The following is a 14,872-nucleotide window of genomic DNA, read 5'->3' as shown; positions in this document are numbered from 1 at the left end:
AGTGTCTTTAATAGATTGGGAAGGTGACGTCCCCCAAGCTGTATCAATCAGTACTAGGACTTCACGAAAATAGTGGTCAACCCCAATATCAAGGATTTGTTACACACCAGAGTAACAAAACATGGCCATATTATACTCACATGATGTAGCCAGCGGTTTACAGTGAAGTTGCACCACAACAGACGCAGCTGAAGCGTTATGGAGTTACCTGGTTAGGATCATGTTCATGTCCTAGGGCTAGCTCAATTCAAGACATAGAGATGTAAACTCATGTAACGGATTTCAAAATACCGAATCATGCCACCATTCCCAGACAGGATTGATGTCCGTGATTTGGATTTGTGTGGTAATCTCTTGGTCACAAATTGCTTTTCACTGTGGACCAATTACTGCGCAGCCTCACCACAAGCGCTAAATCTAGCCTACAAAAAAGTTATTTTGTACCCTTGCAATAATAAATGCCGAACTCGGTGCTAGAAAAGTGGCGACGCCTATAGACAGAATTATGTGGTTAGGTCATCAACTAGATCTTTTTGATATTTATTGCTCCTGTTAGGACCCTCTGAGAACCGTTTCGATCAGGATCTACCAATTTTCCTTCCTTTTCAGACAGATCACTTGGCTGTCTCAGCTTGTTTCTGTCATCATGAGCCAGCCTGCATCTAATCCTTCTAAATTGGGCGCGCATTCACTTCCGGGTCAAACCGGTACGATGTCTACAACAGACCCTGGAAAGGCTGAGCCATCACTCTTAAACCAGAAAGAACTTGGAGAGAGGCCTGACGGAATTGTCGAGGATGGCCCATCTGGTGTTCAGAAAGCCGAAGCGGTAGTGCTTGCATGGAGCAAAAACACCGTGTGGGCCATTTACGCTTGGTATGTGAGCACTTCTGGGCCAGCCACTCACTTAACAATATGGTACATTGATCAGGTTAATACTAACGTCTCATTTTAGGATTTGGGTCTGCTTTTTCATGTTGGCGTTCCATTCATCGATCGGCACCAATGTGATTTTCAACGCTTACGCCAATTTTAATACCGCCCCTCAAATTTCGACCGCAGCTATCCTAGCCACAGTCGTAGGTGGTGTGGTAAAGCTTCCCATCGCCAAAATTCTGAACGTCTGGGGTCGAGCTGAGGCCCTCACTATCTTTACGGCACTGTTTTTGCTGGGGACAATCATATTGGCGTCATGCAATGGGCCCAATGGATTTGCGGCGGGATACGTTCTGTATTGGGTTGGCTACAACGCAATCTATTTGATCCTTGATGTCTTCATTGCTGATACATCGGGATTGAGGAACCGAGCATTTGCGTTTGCCTTCTCCAGTACGCCTTTCATCTGCACGGCGTTCACAGGTCCATTGGCTGCCCAGTCTTTCTTAGATATGACAACATGGCGCTGGGCATACGGAGCATTTGCCATCATCTTCCCATTTGTCTTTCTGCCCCTCGCTATCGTGTTCAAGTTCTACGAGATCAAAGCCAAGAAATTGGGTTTGTATCACAGAGCGGAAAGCAACCGCACTTGGTCTCAATCCGTCGTCCATTATGTCCACGAGTTTGATGGTGAGTACCCTTCCCCTTGTGAAAATAAGTTGCACTCAATTATTAACGGTGAATAGTCGTCGGTGCCCTTCTGTTGATGGCAACTTTTATTTTACTATTGCTGCCGTTCAGTCTGGCAATCTATGGACGAGCCGAGTACGGATCGGCAACCTTCATAGCTATGCTAGTCGTCGGCTTCTGTCTGTTCTTTGTCTTTATGGCATGGGAAAAGTTCTGCGCTCGCAAGCAATTCATTCAGTACGATTTGCTGAAGCAGCGGACAGTCCTCGGTGCCTGTCTACTATCGGCTATGCTCAACCTCGGATACGCCGCTTGGGATCTCTATTTCCTCAATTTTGTCATGGTGGTGTACGACCTCAGTGTCTCGGACGCAGGCTATATGAACCAGATATACAATATTGGATCTTGCTTCATTGCGCCCGTGTTTGGTATTTATATCCGACAAACCAGACATTTCAAAAATGCTTGTCTTTTCTTCAGTCTTCCCTTGATGATTCTTGGCTCAGGGTTGATGATTCACTTCCGCAGTCAAGGTGACGGAATCGGATATGTTGTCATGTGTCAAATCTTCATCGCCTTTGCTGGTGGTATGTTGGTCATCGGACAGGACATGGCGGTGATGAGCTCAGCGGATCATGACGGTGTGCCGATGATGCTTTCAATTCTTGGGCTTTTCGCCAGTCTGGGCGGAGCTGCCGGAAATACCGTTGCCTCTGCCGTCTACGCCAATGTCTTCCCAAGCACTTTATTGGCCAACTTACCTGCGGAGGCACAAGCTAATTGGACGGATATATACCTTGGAGGGTATTTAAAGCAGATGAACTATCCCATGGGATCAGGGATTCGGACCGCCATTAACTTGGCCTGGGGTGATACCCAAAAGTATAGCTGTATCGCAACCACTGCTGTCGTGGCACTGGGATTGCCTTGTATTGCCATCTGGAAAAATGTGAATGTCGACAAGAAGCAGGTCCCTGGCACTGTCCTTTAAACCTGACTACTATTAGATAGCCTGCCATGGTCGTTGATATTTAATCGGACAACACCGTTGTTTCCGGAGATGAGGAACTTCGACTGTATTTAGTATATCGTTGCTCTCTTCATGTCAGTTTTAATATTTAAATTTGGATTAAAATAATAATCTTGCCTTCCTTGCTGCTTCTAACTTCCTTTATTTTTCTTTCTCGGACCGAATGTAGTTGCACGTCTCCGTTATACAGAAGTTGGCCATTTCCTTTTATTGTAACAAGTAAGTGGATTCATTTATATCAATTGATTGTCTAGGTCAAGCTATCTGGTAATATCTTATCATGCTTCATCTGTATTAAACGAGTAGTCAGGTCCCCTGGAAACAAGCTAGAAAGAACAAGAATAGAATACATGAAACAATACCTTCAGTGGGCATAGAGGAGGATCAAAGGAGATCCTCAAGCCTTCTAGGCCTAGTGCAGTAGAAATATATGACGTGAATTATTTGAAGCAAGAACCAATTAATTTCAATAATAACAAAATATATCTCTTGTAATACGTCTATTCTGAAACATAGATCCGACTGGAGGTCAAAGACACCCCCAAATCCAATCCGACATCAGGTGGCTAGTGACTGATGCAACACACTCTCTCGATACATCTTACTCCGATCAACAAGCTCCGTGTGGGTGCCGTGGTCAACGCAGTGACCATCCTGAATGAGGAAAATCTGATCCGCACGATATATGGTCTTCAGCCGATGTGCAATAGCGATGATTGTAGTTTTTTCCGCAAGGTTAGACAAGGCGTCCTGAATCTTTCGTTCAGATTCACCGTCAAGAGCACTGGTAGACTCATCAAGAAGTAGGAGACCCGGCTTTCTGATCAAGGCCCTTGCGATGGATAGACGCTGGCGTTGACCGCCCGAGAACTGCTTTCCATCGTGCGTGCAGAATGTATCGTAGCCGTCAGGCAAGCTCATGATCACATCATGGATCTGAGCTTGCTTACAAGCTTCCTCAATATCTGCTTGTGTGGCCATATACCCGGGTCTTGCCCCGAGCCCTATGTTAAAGGCCAGGGTTCCCTCGAATAAAACATTCTCCTGTGGAACAAGCGCAATGTCGTCCCTGAATGTCGTCGACAATATACGGTTGATGTTCTGTCCATTGATTGTAACACACCCGGACGTGGGTTGATAGAACCTTTCCAGCATGTTGAAGATGGTTGATTTCCCTGAGCCACTGGGGCCGACCAGTGCGTAGAAGTTTCCTGGTTTGAAATCGATACTCAATTCATTGAGCACCGGAATGTGAGATGATTTGGGGTATGCGAAGCACACTTGGTGAAACTTTGCACCCACTGGTCTTTGGCAATTTTCAGAAGAGGCTGCATCAGAAGATATGTTGGCCTCAGGATCTGTATTTGGCATTTCCATCTTCATCATTTGCTGTGTGTAATTGCCACCACTGTGTTCCTCCTCAGCGGAGTTTGTTTTCACAAGATCAACAACACGTGAAGCAGCCTTTCCAGCCTTCGAAACATCTGGTGCCAAGGCAAGCATCTGACCACACGATTGTGTGCTGAACAGAAGAGCCGGTAAAACAATAAAAAATTGGACTTGGGAGTATAGCCCTGAGGCAATTTGCTTGGATCCCCACCAGTATGCAAGGGCGCTGATGAGATTGCTCACGCTGAAGGCCCATGCCAGCCAGAAGTTTCCCCAGGCGATCGCCTTTGTAGTATTCTTATATGGCTTCTGGATTGATGACAAGAACTCCTGATAGAGCTGATTCTCGAGTGAGAAACCTGCAACGAAACGTAGATTTCCCAAGGCCTCCACTGTAAGCTCCGTGGCACGAGAAAATGCTTTCTTATGTCGCTCCGCAAATTGGCTCTGAACACGTAACTTCATGAATCCGGCCACCAGGAGAACAGGGATTGTCGGGACCAGAACAATTGAGATCTTCCATGCCACAACAAATGCAATGATAACTCCCGCAAAAAGATTGACTGCAGTCGCAAGGAGAAGCCCGATGGTGGTCCCGGTAAGGCCACTAATGGCTGATGCATCACCCGTGATATAGGAAATGAGAACACCGGGGCTTCGTCCCTCAGCACTGTGCCATGTCATGGTTTGGTTAAGGAGTGATCGAAGTGAGTTCATGCGAATTCGGTACAGTGTCTGGTCTGCTGCCCATCCATAGGCACACCCGCCGATGACATTCGCGAATAGTTCGACAATTCCCACAACGAAAAACATCAGACCGAACAGGTTTCCGCTGTGTCGGATGTTTGCGGTACCTTTGCATGCACTAAGCCCTCCAACGGTATTACCAAATAAAATAGCGTTCGAGCTGTAGCTAGCTCCGATGATTGTTGACATCACTAAGCCTAAAAGGATGAGAAGGATATTGGGACGGATGAAAGCGAAACAAATTTTTGCAGTGAGGAACTTTGATGGTTTAGACTCTTGCTTCGACAACGTGGTATCGGACTCTGCTTTCGCCTCAGCAGGCTTTTCTTCTTCAGTCAGATAGACACTCTGCTCTTTGTCCGCCAGGATCAGATCTTGGTGGTGTGAGCTTTTGGTCTCACTCAATGTATCTTCTAAGCCATCTATTCCAGAGTTGGCGAGTCTCTGTTGATTAATCATTGCGGCGTACGCCCCGTCACTCTCCAACAAACTCTGAGGAGAACCGCTTTCCACCAAGCGGCCATTCTGGATGACAATAACTTGATCCGCATCCCTGACGGCAGCTAGACGATGGGCAATAGATACTATCGTGGTGGTTTTAGATAGTGTGCGTAAGGCGGCCTGAATTAACTGCTCACTCATTGAATCGAGTGCAGCAGTTGCTTCGTCCAAAATAAGCAGTTTGGGTTCACGAACAAGAGCCGTGGCAAGAGCAATGCGCTGCCTTTGGCCGCCACTGAGCTGTCCACCAGAAGTTCCAACTGGGCTAGCTAGACCAAATGCTAGAGACTCAATAAATGAGAGTGCATTGGCCTTGCTAGCTGCCAGCTTTGCCTGTACGAAAATTTCAGCAATCCTGGGGTCACAATCTCCCAGAGCCTCCTCTTCAGAGCATCCAGCCTGGATTCTGGCCACAAGATCAGCCAAGCTCATATCCAAAATAACTTCAATCAGATGCTCGTGGTCGGCAGATCCAACCAGTCCATACGCGATGTTTTCCACAATGGAACGGTTCAGCAGTTGGGATTCTTGCTGTACAAATCCCATTTGGCTTCGCAAGCTGGCCACATTCAAGTGTTGGAAATTTTGTTCTCCGACGTAGATGTTTCCACTTGATGGATCATAGAAACGTTCTAGAAGTGCGACGACGGTAGACTTTCCACCTCCCGAAGGACCAACAAATGCGGTATGTTGCTTTTGAGGGATGGACAAGCTCAACCCTTGCAAGACTGGAACCTCAGCCCGGGCAGGGTATGCGAAATGAACATCCTTGAAGTGGATCTCTTGTTCGCCCAAGTTCACACTTTGCTCTCCAGTAAGTGATGTGCCGTCGATATTGGAGTCCCGGTGAATCACCTCCAATAAGCGCCTCGATGCGCTAGTAGCAGCGCTGAAAACGTGCATATAAGGGGAAACTTGGCTGAAGATGAAGGTTGCTATTATTTGTATTAGCCAGTGAACTGAGTGAGTACGTTAGTTACGTTGATAGGAATCTTACCATCAATCAGAATAAAGATCACAGTATACACTGCACCAATGGAGACTCCGGAGTTCAACCCATCAACGGAGTCTGCTATCAAATGGGCTCCTTTCCAGTATGCCAAGGCATTTGACGAGTAGACTATAAAGAAAAGCATCCCCATTTGTGTAGCATGCACGGCAGCCTTTTTCAAGGCATCCTTTCGAGTCTGAATAAGATGAGAAGAAAAGAGGTCCTCTAGACGCTTTTGGGCATTGAATGCATGTACAATCTTCAAGTGAGAGAGACTGGACGATGCAATTGAAGTGGCGAGGTCGACCTGCTTGCCTACACGGGTACCATACCGTGACGCAAGACGGCCTCCAACAAGGGCCATAGCGAAGAAGCATGGAATCACCGCAATCAGGATGCCTGCAATGACAGGTACCTTGATGAAGGCCACAACATACGCCGTGACGAAGTATGACAACGTAGCAACGTAGATGCCAACTTTTTCTGAAGTCCCAGATTGCAATGTCTCAATATCACTGACCAGTCGAGAGATGACCTGGCCAGAGGGTAGACTGTCATGGAATGCTGCTTCCTGGCGGATTACGCTGCGGAAGTAAGCTTTGCGATAACGACGGGCTAGCCGTTCGCTCACAAGAGCCCAGCATGCCGCATAAATGTATATACTCGCAAAGTTGAAGATGGTGATATAAATGAGGTATAAGACTTTCGTTCGAACAGAGGAAGCATCGTACACCGTCGCAGAACAGGCGACTTCGTTGAGTTCATTGATAAGTTGACCAAGCACGACACCAAGTAATGGCTCAGGAATGCCTGCAGCAATGGCGAAGAATGTTCCCACAGTAATGAGCGCGACATCAAAACCGGTGTAATTTAACGAAAAAAGAAGCCGGACGAATGAAAAGGCTGTTTCCAACTCCTTCAGCTTGGAAACGAACCCGGACACAGGCTTGATCTGTTGTAAAATGAGTCAGTATCAAAATTGGTATGGAATAGTGAGATGGTTCTCTTACAAACCAATGTCCTGGTCGGCTCGCCGTCTTTTTGTCCTGTCCATCGCTATCAACAGTCTCTGATGTCTGCATGACTGTTTCTCAGGGCTTGCGTGAGAATAGAAAGGGATTTCTACAAAAAAGAAGCAAATGAGGTTTTGCTCAAGGTGTGTAGGAGCCTTGCCCTCGAAATCTTCCCGCTACTAAGCCACTAGATCCCACATAGCCACGGTGAAAACCTGAGGAGCTCCAATGTCGCAATGTTGATCTGTATTTTACAGCTGTACACTAAGTGCAAAAATACATACACCCCATAATAAAATACTAGGACTCTTATCAGATTAGACCCATTTATGTCGCAAGCCACGGTGGGGCTATTCTGGAGTGCACTGGCAACCTTGCGAAGATGGAATTATGTAATGTTTGAACATCCAAAAGGCTTCGTGGGTTTAAAATTACCACCTAATTGCTTGGTACGTAAATACTATGTAACTTGATCCTTATCAGATCCGACCCACACTTTATGTCTTAAGCCCGATGGGGCGCGGGCCGGTACCCAAGTTACAAAAAATGACTGCTTAGCTATATAGTTTCTCAATATGAGAAAATCTTTGGTTTTCAAATCGCTCCGAATTGCTTGTTATCAGTCATACAGGTTCAAATTTCGCTACAATATGGCGTTTTTTTGCCTTGGGAATCAATGGGCTGCTTACAGGAGTGGGTGCCACATCAAATTCTTGGCGCACCCTCGCATTACTTGGTAATATGGCTTGTCGTCGCGCCGACGGCAAGTACAATCAATTTAGCTTTTTTAGAACTGCAAAGTTCCGGTCAGATAGATTAAAAAACCGGGTAAGTTCCGAATACCCAGGACGTGTGAAGATTCACGGAGGCAAATTTTCCATCCATATAGTATGTGTGGCATAGCCTTGCTTCATGTGGGCTCGTACCCGTTGTTTACTATTTGAGTAATCGGCGTATCACGGGGAAGGAATCAGGTGATAAATAATGTTCAAAGTCCTTGAGCGCACGCAAAGATCCGGTAGAGACGAACCAAGCCAGTGAACTGATAGAGGCCGAAGATGCCCTACACTCTGCCTACCTAGGTAGGAGCTTCAGTATTAATGACCCATACATAAATACATTCCGATAATCCGGCGAGAGTACGATAATTTTCTGCAGTTTTTCAGCCTAATGGGTAGATATGGTGGAACTTCTAAAAAAGAGATTCCGCTGAAAATCGCGCATTGTGTTAAAGCACAGCACTCGATGCCATTTTCGTCGAACTTTGAGCTCAAATGTCAAATGCGGAAACTCCACAAAAGTCTAATCAGATAAAAACAGCGACTCCCGAGGTCAGGAACGGGAATGGTCCGTGGTAACGTAACCGCTTTATCAGATTGTATTTTATGATATGAATTTTTCGGAGGTTGTTTTTTTGCAAAGCATCAACTTTCTGTAATATTGATGTTACATCGAAAACCCTTAATTAGTTAAATAACGTAACGTTATCCACCTAACTATTAGTTACTAATTATACCCTGTGGTGCGTAAATATTCACCACCTATGTATATTCAACATCTAAACTCTCAGGGTAAGAATAGTAATCTTCGCAGGAAACCTGTTGTTAATATCTCTTTCGCTGATGTAGGGATCCGGTTGCAAGGCTGGAATCATCATGAGGCTTGTACCGCCATGGATCATATTTTTCCGAATGCAATAAATAGACCTGCAACTTTTTGATGACAACTTTCTTCTCATCTTGCAAAGTAACCTCCACTTAATTCTTAGGTGGACCGGAGTGTATCTCGCTTACGCCAAGAGTTAACCTCAGTAGCCTGTGCGAAAAGGAACGATAAGAATGGAGTCCTGAAAATACAATTGACGCCCATCTAACCTAAAAGAGTATGTACACAGCGCGTGCCATAGATCAAGTTAATGTGATAAGAAGGTTGCGCCAAATAACAAGAGAGGCCAAGAGTAAGACATGACCAATTGTTTGATATTAGACACATCACAGCTATGTGTTAGTCTAAAAGGCCAAAAAAAACAACAACCGGTAAATGAGCCTAATGGGGACTAGCCCTTCAAAAAGAAATAGTGGTATGATTCGGCAACACGAAGTCCTTTTGCACGGTTTAAGTTTTAACCCTAAAAGGAGAAAGGCAGAGAGATAGGAACAGCATCGTTTTGAAAGAGCCAAGCTGCCAGGAATAGCTAACTACGTATGTAGATATCAACTACCCCGAGCTACTCATCTGACACCTCAGGCACCTATCTCATTCATTCAGGTATTTTCAGGACCCAGACAGTGAAGCACAAGCCACGTTAGATTCTGGGTCCCGAGAATGGACATATCTCATACCTCGGCTTAGCGACTCGAGTATACCCAAACGGTATGGGTGATCTGCCCAAGTATAATAACAATGACGAGTGATCCTTTTGTGTCATCCAGCCGGAGATGTCAAGATCCAGGGACTGCGCATGGACCTGGGAGAGATTGACAAAATCATGCCTCAAATCCAGTCTCTCAGAAGTGACCTCATCTCAACACGAGGGTCACAAGATTGTTGCTTTTGTCAGAGCAACTGATTATACTAGCAGGAAAGTCAACTGGCCAAAAAGATGCATGACTAGTTTTCTGAACTCCTGCCCAAATATATGTTTCCAACCGCGTTTGTGTCAATGAAGTCCATGCCTTTCACGGTGTCATAGGAAATTTATCGACAGTAGCTTGTCGACCGCTTACTAGATACGGGCTAAAAGGACCTTCAAGCATACCACAAAGGGGGCTCTTTAGTCAATGCCTGCTGTAAAATCCCAACTACCAGATCATTGGCGGTCGAAATCAGCAACATTATTGCAGACAGGTTCGAGAGTAAGGGAAAAGACTTTGCAGGATCTCCCCAGGGAAAACACTTTCCGCTTGTTAATTTCTGCACCATGTGCTGGTATCATATCGAACTTGATCTGGAAGAAATACTGAAAGAACTCAATCAATATCGAAGTCTTGTAGGAAAATGCTCTGACGGTTTGCGATATGAAAATATTGATAGGTGCTGTATATTTCTCCGGTCTCAAGGAAAGTAACTGGAGTATTGGAGAAATGCCTCGTCAATCTCCGGTGTTTTCTCACCGATGCGACTCATCTCCGCATAGTTGAAGTTACTATTCATCCAATTTTCAGACTCGGAAACCAATCCAGTGGATGGCTGTTCAATTGAGCAGTCATTTTCGACAACGGCGGATATTGATGACTCCTCACTGTTAGAGCGCGGAAAAACGGGGCCGGGCCGGAGCTTCAGATGAACGGTGATAGTTTCCACCATGGATGGCAGAGTTTGCCCTATTTTGGTAAGTAGGAGTGGAAGAAACCTTCGACGTCCTCCGGGAAGATCGTGAATGAGAGTAAAGAAATGCTTGAGATAATCCTGCGGGCCAAGCTTGAATCCCGAAGAACGGAGCCCAGCCGCTGAGAGGCATGCCATCACATCAATCAAGGTGCACGCGACCTCAAATATTTTTTCGATCTACAATCTGTTAGAATGGGCTTGATATTTTGACAAGGGTGGATCATACAAGACCAATTCCATGAGTTTCCATACTCTGCCTGGATAACTTCCATGTTGCGAAGCAGAGATCCTGAGCAATTAGGAGGGGATATCGAAAATCCATGCATTCATGAGTAGGATTTGTCGAAAGAAACCCAGCAGTTGTAGAAAGCTGCCATATCATGATACGCAGCCACTGCTGGGACACACGCAAGTCCGCCATGAGTATATCGGGCAGATCGAGGTCCACCGGGACTGCACTTTGGATCCGCTCCTCAAGGCGAACTAGCGACTCAATGGAGCATGTGGCATTCGTTCCATTCCACTGACCCAGAAAACCTTCATCAAATGGACGGTAGAGGTTTACCAGACACCGAAACCCAATGGCTGACGCATTTTCAAGTGGATCATTTTCCAGTTGCGTTGGAAGTACATCGTCTTCTAATTGAGGGCTGTCGGGAGTGACCTGGAGCGTAATTGGTCTATGTCGGCGGATCGCATGGGCTCTGTCCCTGAATTAGCAAATAACTACTTGATAGGCGAAGAAAATACCTCTCGGACACCACCAAGAGCCAAAACAACTTCCCTGCCAAGGAAGGGTCATCGTCATCCACCTGCGCCGATGATGCTTGACTTTCCAGCGCGCTGGCCGTATAAAGCGTGGTAGATTCGCGGAGAAAATAATACGCATGCCGTTGATTTCCTAGTCCAATATGACATCCATACAGAAGAAAAGCGATGATAATGTTTTGCCGTACAGGATCTGTGAATGGATCGATATGCTTTCGAGCTTCGGTGGCTTCCTCGATAAGGGAATTTCGGTAGTCTTCAGTACAAAAGTCTCGAGAGAATTCCGAGGATGCGTGCTCCACGGCAAATCCGGTTTGAGTAACCACAAAAGCGCAGAAAGCAGTGACGAAACAATAAGCATGGAGGGATGTATCGGCAAGGTCGACCTGTTTTCGAAAGCCACCGGGTTGCAAAACCGGCACCGTTCCTCTCATTCGCGAGAAAAAATATAGTGAGCAGGCTTCGACAAGCTCCCGGCTCAAAAGGCACGGGGTTTTCGAGAACTGGCACCTTCCCGAGGCTTGTAGTGACTGGGGCGTCGGTATATTATCTCCAAGCCTAGAAGCTGCTGATGGCGGAGAAATAGTCGCATCCCGCACTAGCGCCTGTTCAAGTTCGTTTGCTCTGAGCTCATTAAGGATGTTGGCTGTTTGGCCCTGTCGCCCCTTTTTCTGCCGCTGCGAAGACGTCCGACAGACTAGGCCGGCAGCCCGACACTGCTCACAAGGTTTTGGGAAAATGCATTTGACCTTACGTCGGCGACATGCATCACATGCTTGTTTGACAGGTGGGTCTGGCATCTGGAAAGTCAGGTTTAAATATACCGAGAGAAACTAGCACAACGCAAAAATCCGGGGTTGCGGGGGGAAGTCGGGAAGAAGCCGGAAGAAATGTATTTGGTGGCCTTATTTGTCAGGCCTAAAAGTTCTGTCGGCCTACGCCGTATTGTAAAAATAGAGGGTCCAATCAATGGTGTTCAACTCTCTGTATTTCTGTATCGGCTCTCCTTACAATTTAGTTACAAAATATGGAGGATTGGTAAATCCTCCGGTATGCCGATGTCCTTGCGCCGATACATTCTTTCTGGCCCCCAAATTTGTCTATCCTGAACCCAGTGTGGCTATTTCAATTTGTAGCGGAAATCACCTCTTTACAGCCTTTATATTCTTATAGAATGAGAAGAAAATTCCAGACGCTCGGCCAAACCGCTTTGGGGGGTTCCCAATAGACTACACTGTGCATTGCTAAGAGACTACCGACAAGGGCAAGTATTTGTGGCCAGCTGCAAGAGGCCCTATGCAAAACAGTATCGTCAAAAAAGTAACATTTCAGTCAATATTTCACAGTAATAAATCGGTGATTAGTATTTCATAGCAAATATTTTATATATAGACGCGTCCTTCGAAGGGTTTCAGGGTTTCCAGCGATGAATCAGAGTAGTTGCCCACAAGCAACTTCATGCCTGCAATTTTCGCAGTCTGTGTAAATGGCTGAGCTCTATCAGTGAAGTTCAGAATGACTAATGCTCGTTCATCATCTCTCGACTTCACAAAGCAAAACGTCTCTTGATTCTCATAGTCAAGCACTTCAAATGCACCGTGAATAAAGAGCTCGCGGTACTCTTTTCTCAGACGCAGAACATCTTTCCAGAAAGACAACACACTTGATGCATCATTCTGCTGCCTCTTTACATTGATCTCACCATAAAGATCATGAGCTCGCATCCACGGTTTCCCAGTAGTAAACCCAGCATGTTCCGAGTCATTCCACTGCATCGGCAGTCTGGAATGATCGCGAGCCAGAATTCGGAGACCATCCATGATGCGCTCTTTGCGAGTAGGATCAGCTCCACTCGCACTGCGTTGCTCTGCTTCTCGGTAATATCCTAATCCTTCAATGTCCTTGTATTCCTCAATGGGCCACTCGCGTGGTGCATTGATCATACCAATCTCCTGTCCCTGATAGATGAATAGAGTCCCAGTCATGGTAACCATCATCAGAGCCAGCATTTTGGCCGAGACCTCCCGGAACTCGGGTGCATCCGATCCAAACCGAGAGACAGAGCGTCCGTTGTCGTGATTCTCACAGAAAGCGGTGGTCCACCCATCCGTTCCCTCAATGAAAGTCTGCCACTTCTCCACAATAGATTTCATCTTTGTCAACTTCCACGGCGTAAAAATGTACTTTTCCTCCAGGCTGGGTCCCATGCCAATATGGCCAATGTCTAAGTGGAAGACCATACTCAGCTCCTTGGCTGACGCTCCCACATATTCGAGGACATTCTTAGGATCGGGTGTATTGGCCAGTTCACCCACAGTCATGACATCCCCGTACGGAGCAAATGACTCATCATACATTTCACGCAAGAACTCGTGAATCCGGGGGCCGTTGCACCACATTCCAACAGCGGGCTGAATGTAACTTTTCGGATCTGTGATGGGGGTATCTGGGAAATTTGTGTGCTTGCTGTACTTGTTCACTGTGTCCACTCGGAAACCGTCGACACCTTTGTCTAACCAGAATCGAACCGCACTGTTGTAGATAGCCTCACGCGTGGCCTTGTTATCCCAGTTGAGATCGGGTTGTTCTTTGGCGTAGAGGTGCAGGTAATATTCTTCCGTTTTCTCGTCCCAGGTCCCTACGTAAAAGCTTCGTTAGTTCAAAGATATCGGATATTGCCAAATATTTCAACTCACATGTGCTTCCTGCAAAATAACCGCGATAATTACTTGGAGGCATCCGATTTCCCGCCTCATCATATCGAGGAGGACGCCAGAAGTACCAATCGCGTTTTTCATTGTCCTTGCTACTCCGACTTTCCTGGAACCAAGCATGCTGATCACTGGAGTGATTGACGACTAGATCTAGAATCAACTTCATGCCTCGCGAGTGACAAGCTTCCACAAGATTCTCCACGTCTTGTACGGTTCCATAAGCAGGAAGCACATTTTCGTAGTCGGAGATGTCATAGCCCATATCGTGCATGGGCGAGTCATACATCGGCGATAGCCACACGACATCAACCCCTAGCGACTGGAGGTAATCGACCTTTTTGACAACGCCTGGGATATCGCCCCAGCCATCACCGTTGGAGTCATAGAAGGAGGCCGGGTATACCTTTCAACTCGAGAAGGCAACGTCAATTTCATGTTTTCGGGAATACCTGAATGCTGTGGCAACTAACCTGGTAGACAGTGGCTTCTTTCCACCAGTTATTGGTCCCCGTAGGAACGGCTGTGTCCTGCGTCGCGTGTGGTGACATAGTGGCTTAACACCTTTATTTTCCATCCCGACACCCCTCTTATATCTTTTTATTATAACTCGGCACCAACTCGGCCTGGGTAAACGCGGGGATATCTTCAGGGGCCCTACCAAGCCTCTGACGGGATGTTGCATCTCCGACTAACGACCGACTTGCCGCCGAATAGCACCTTTCCAACACGGTGATTGGCTACGGCTAGACCTCCGCACTTCGGCTTCCCCAGTTTTCTCCAAATCCTCGGAAGCGAGCAACAGGCCATGTGGACTTCCCCG

General features: G+C 46.5%; 4 protein-coding genes across 4 annotated transcripts; 1 reads left to right on the top strand and 3 right to left on the bottom strand.

The window, feature by feature from the left end:
- Window positions 1-646: 646 nt before the first annotated feature.
- N7537_008588 (uncharacterized protein) lies at window positions 647-2,560 on the top strand (the record flags this gene model as incomplete). The annotated part of the gene is made up of 3 exons (XM_056899643.1): window positions 647-876; window positions 956-1,569; window positions 1,626-2,560. The coding sequence occupies 3 exons, from the start codon at window positions 647-649 to the stop codon at window positions 2,558-2,560; spliced, it is 1,779 nt and encodes a 592-aa protein (XP_056751719.1).
- Window positions 2,561-3,157: 597 nt separating this feature from the next.
- N7537_008587 (ABC transporter ATP-binding protein) lies at window positions 3,158-7,309 on the bottom strand (the record flags this gene model as incomplete). The annotated part of the gene is made up of 3 exons (XM_056899642.1): window positions 3,158-6,171; window positions 6,234-7,179; window positions 7,238-7,309. 3 exons carry the CDS (start codon window positions 7,307-7,309, stop codon window positions 3,158-3,160), a joined length of 4,032 nt encoding a protein of 1,343 aa, XP_056751718.1.
- A 2,985-nt stretch (window positions 7,310-10,294) lies between these two features.
- On the bottom strand, window positions 10,295-12,138 carry N7537_008586 (Zn(II)2Cys6 transcription factor; the record flags this gene model as incomplete). The annotated part of the gene is made up of 3 exons (XM_056899641.1): window positions 10,295-10,747; window positions 10,797-11,274; window positions 11,321-12,138. The coding sequence occupies 3 exons, from the start codon at window positions 12,136-12,138 to the stop codon at window positions 10,295-10,297; spliced, it is 1,749 nt and encodes a 582-aa protein (XP_056751717.1).
- A 582-nt stretch (window positions 12,139-12,720) lies between these two features.
- Window positions 12,721-14,600, bottom strand: N7537_008585 (glycoside hydrolase family 13 protein; the record flags this gene model as incomplete). The annotated part of the gene is made up of 3 exons (XM_056899640.1): window positions 12,721-13,976; window positions 14,035-14,455; window positions 14,523-14,600. 3 exons carry the CDS (start codon window positions 14,598-14,600, stop codon window positions 12,721-12,723), a joined length of 1,755 nt encoding a protein of 584 aa, XP_056751716.1.
- Between the last annotated feature and the right edge of the window lie 272 nt (window positions 14,601-14,872).

This window comes from Penicillium hordei, assembly GCF_028827395.1.
Source record: "Penicillium hordei strain IBT 12815 chromosome Unknown utg000004l_segment0_segment0, whole genome shotgun sequence".
In the NCBI taxonomy this organism is placed as follows: domain Eukaryota; kingdom Fungi; phylum Ascomycota; class Eurotiomycetes; order Eurotiales; family Aspergillaceae; genus Penicillium; species Penicillium hordei.
This window is presented reverse-complemented; position numbering and strand designations above follow the sequence as displayed.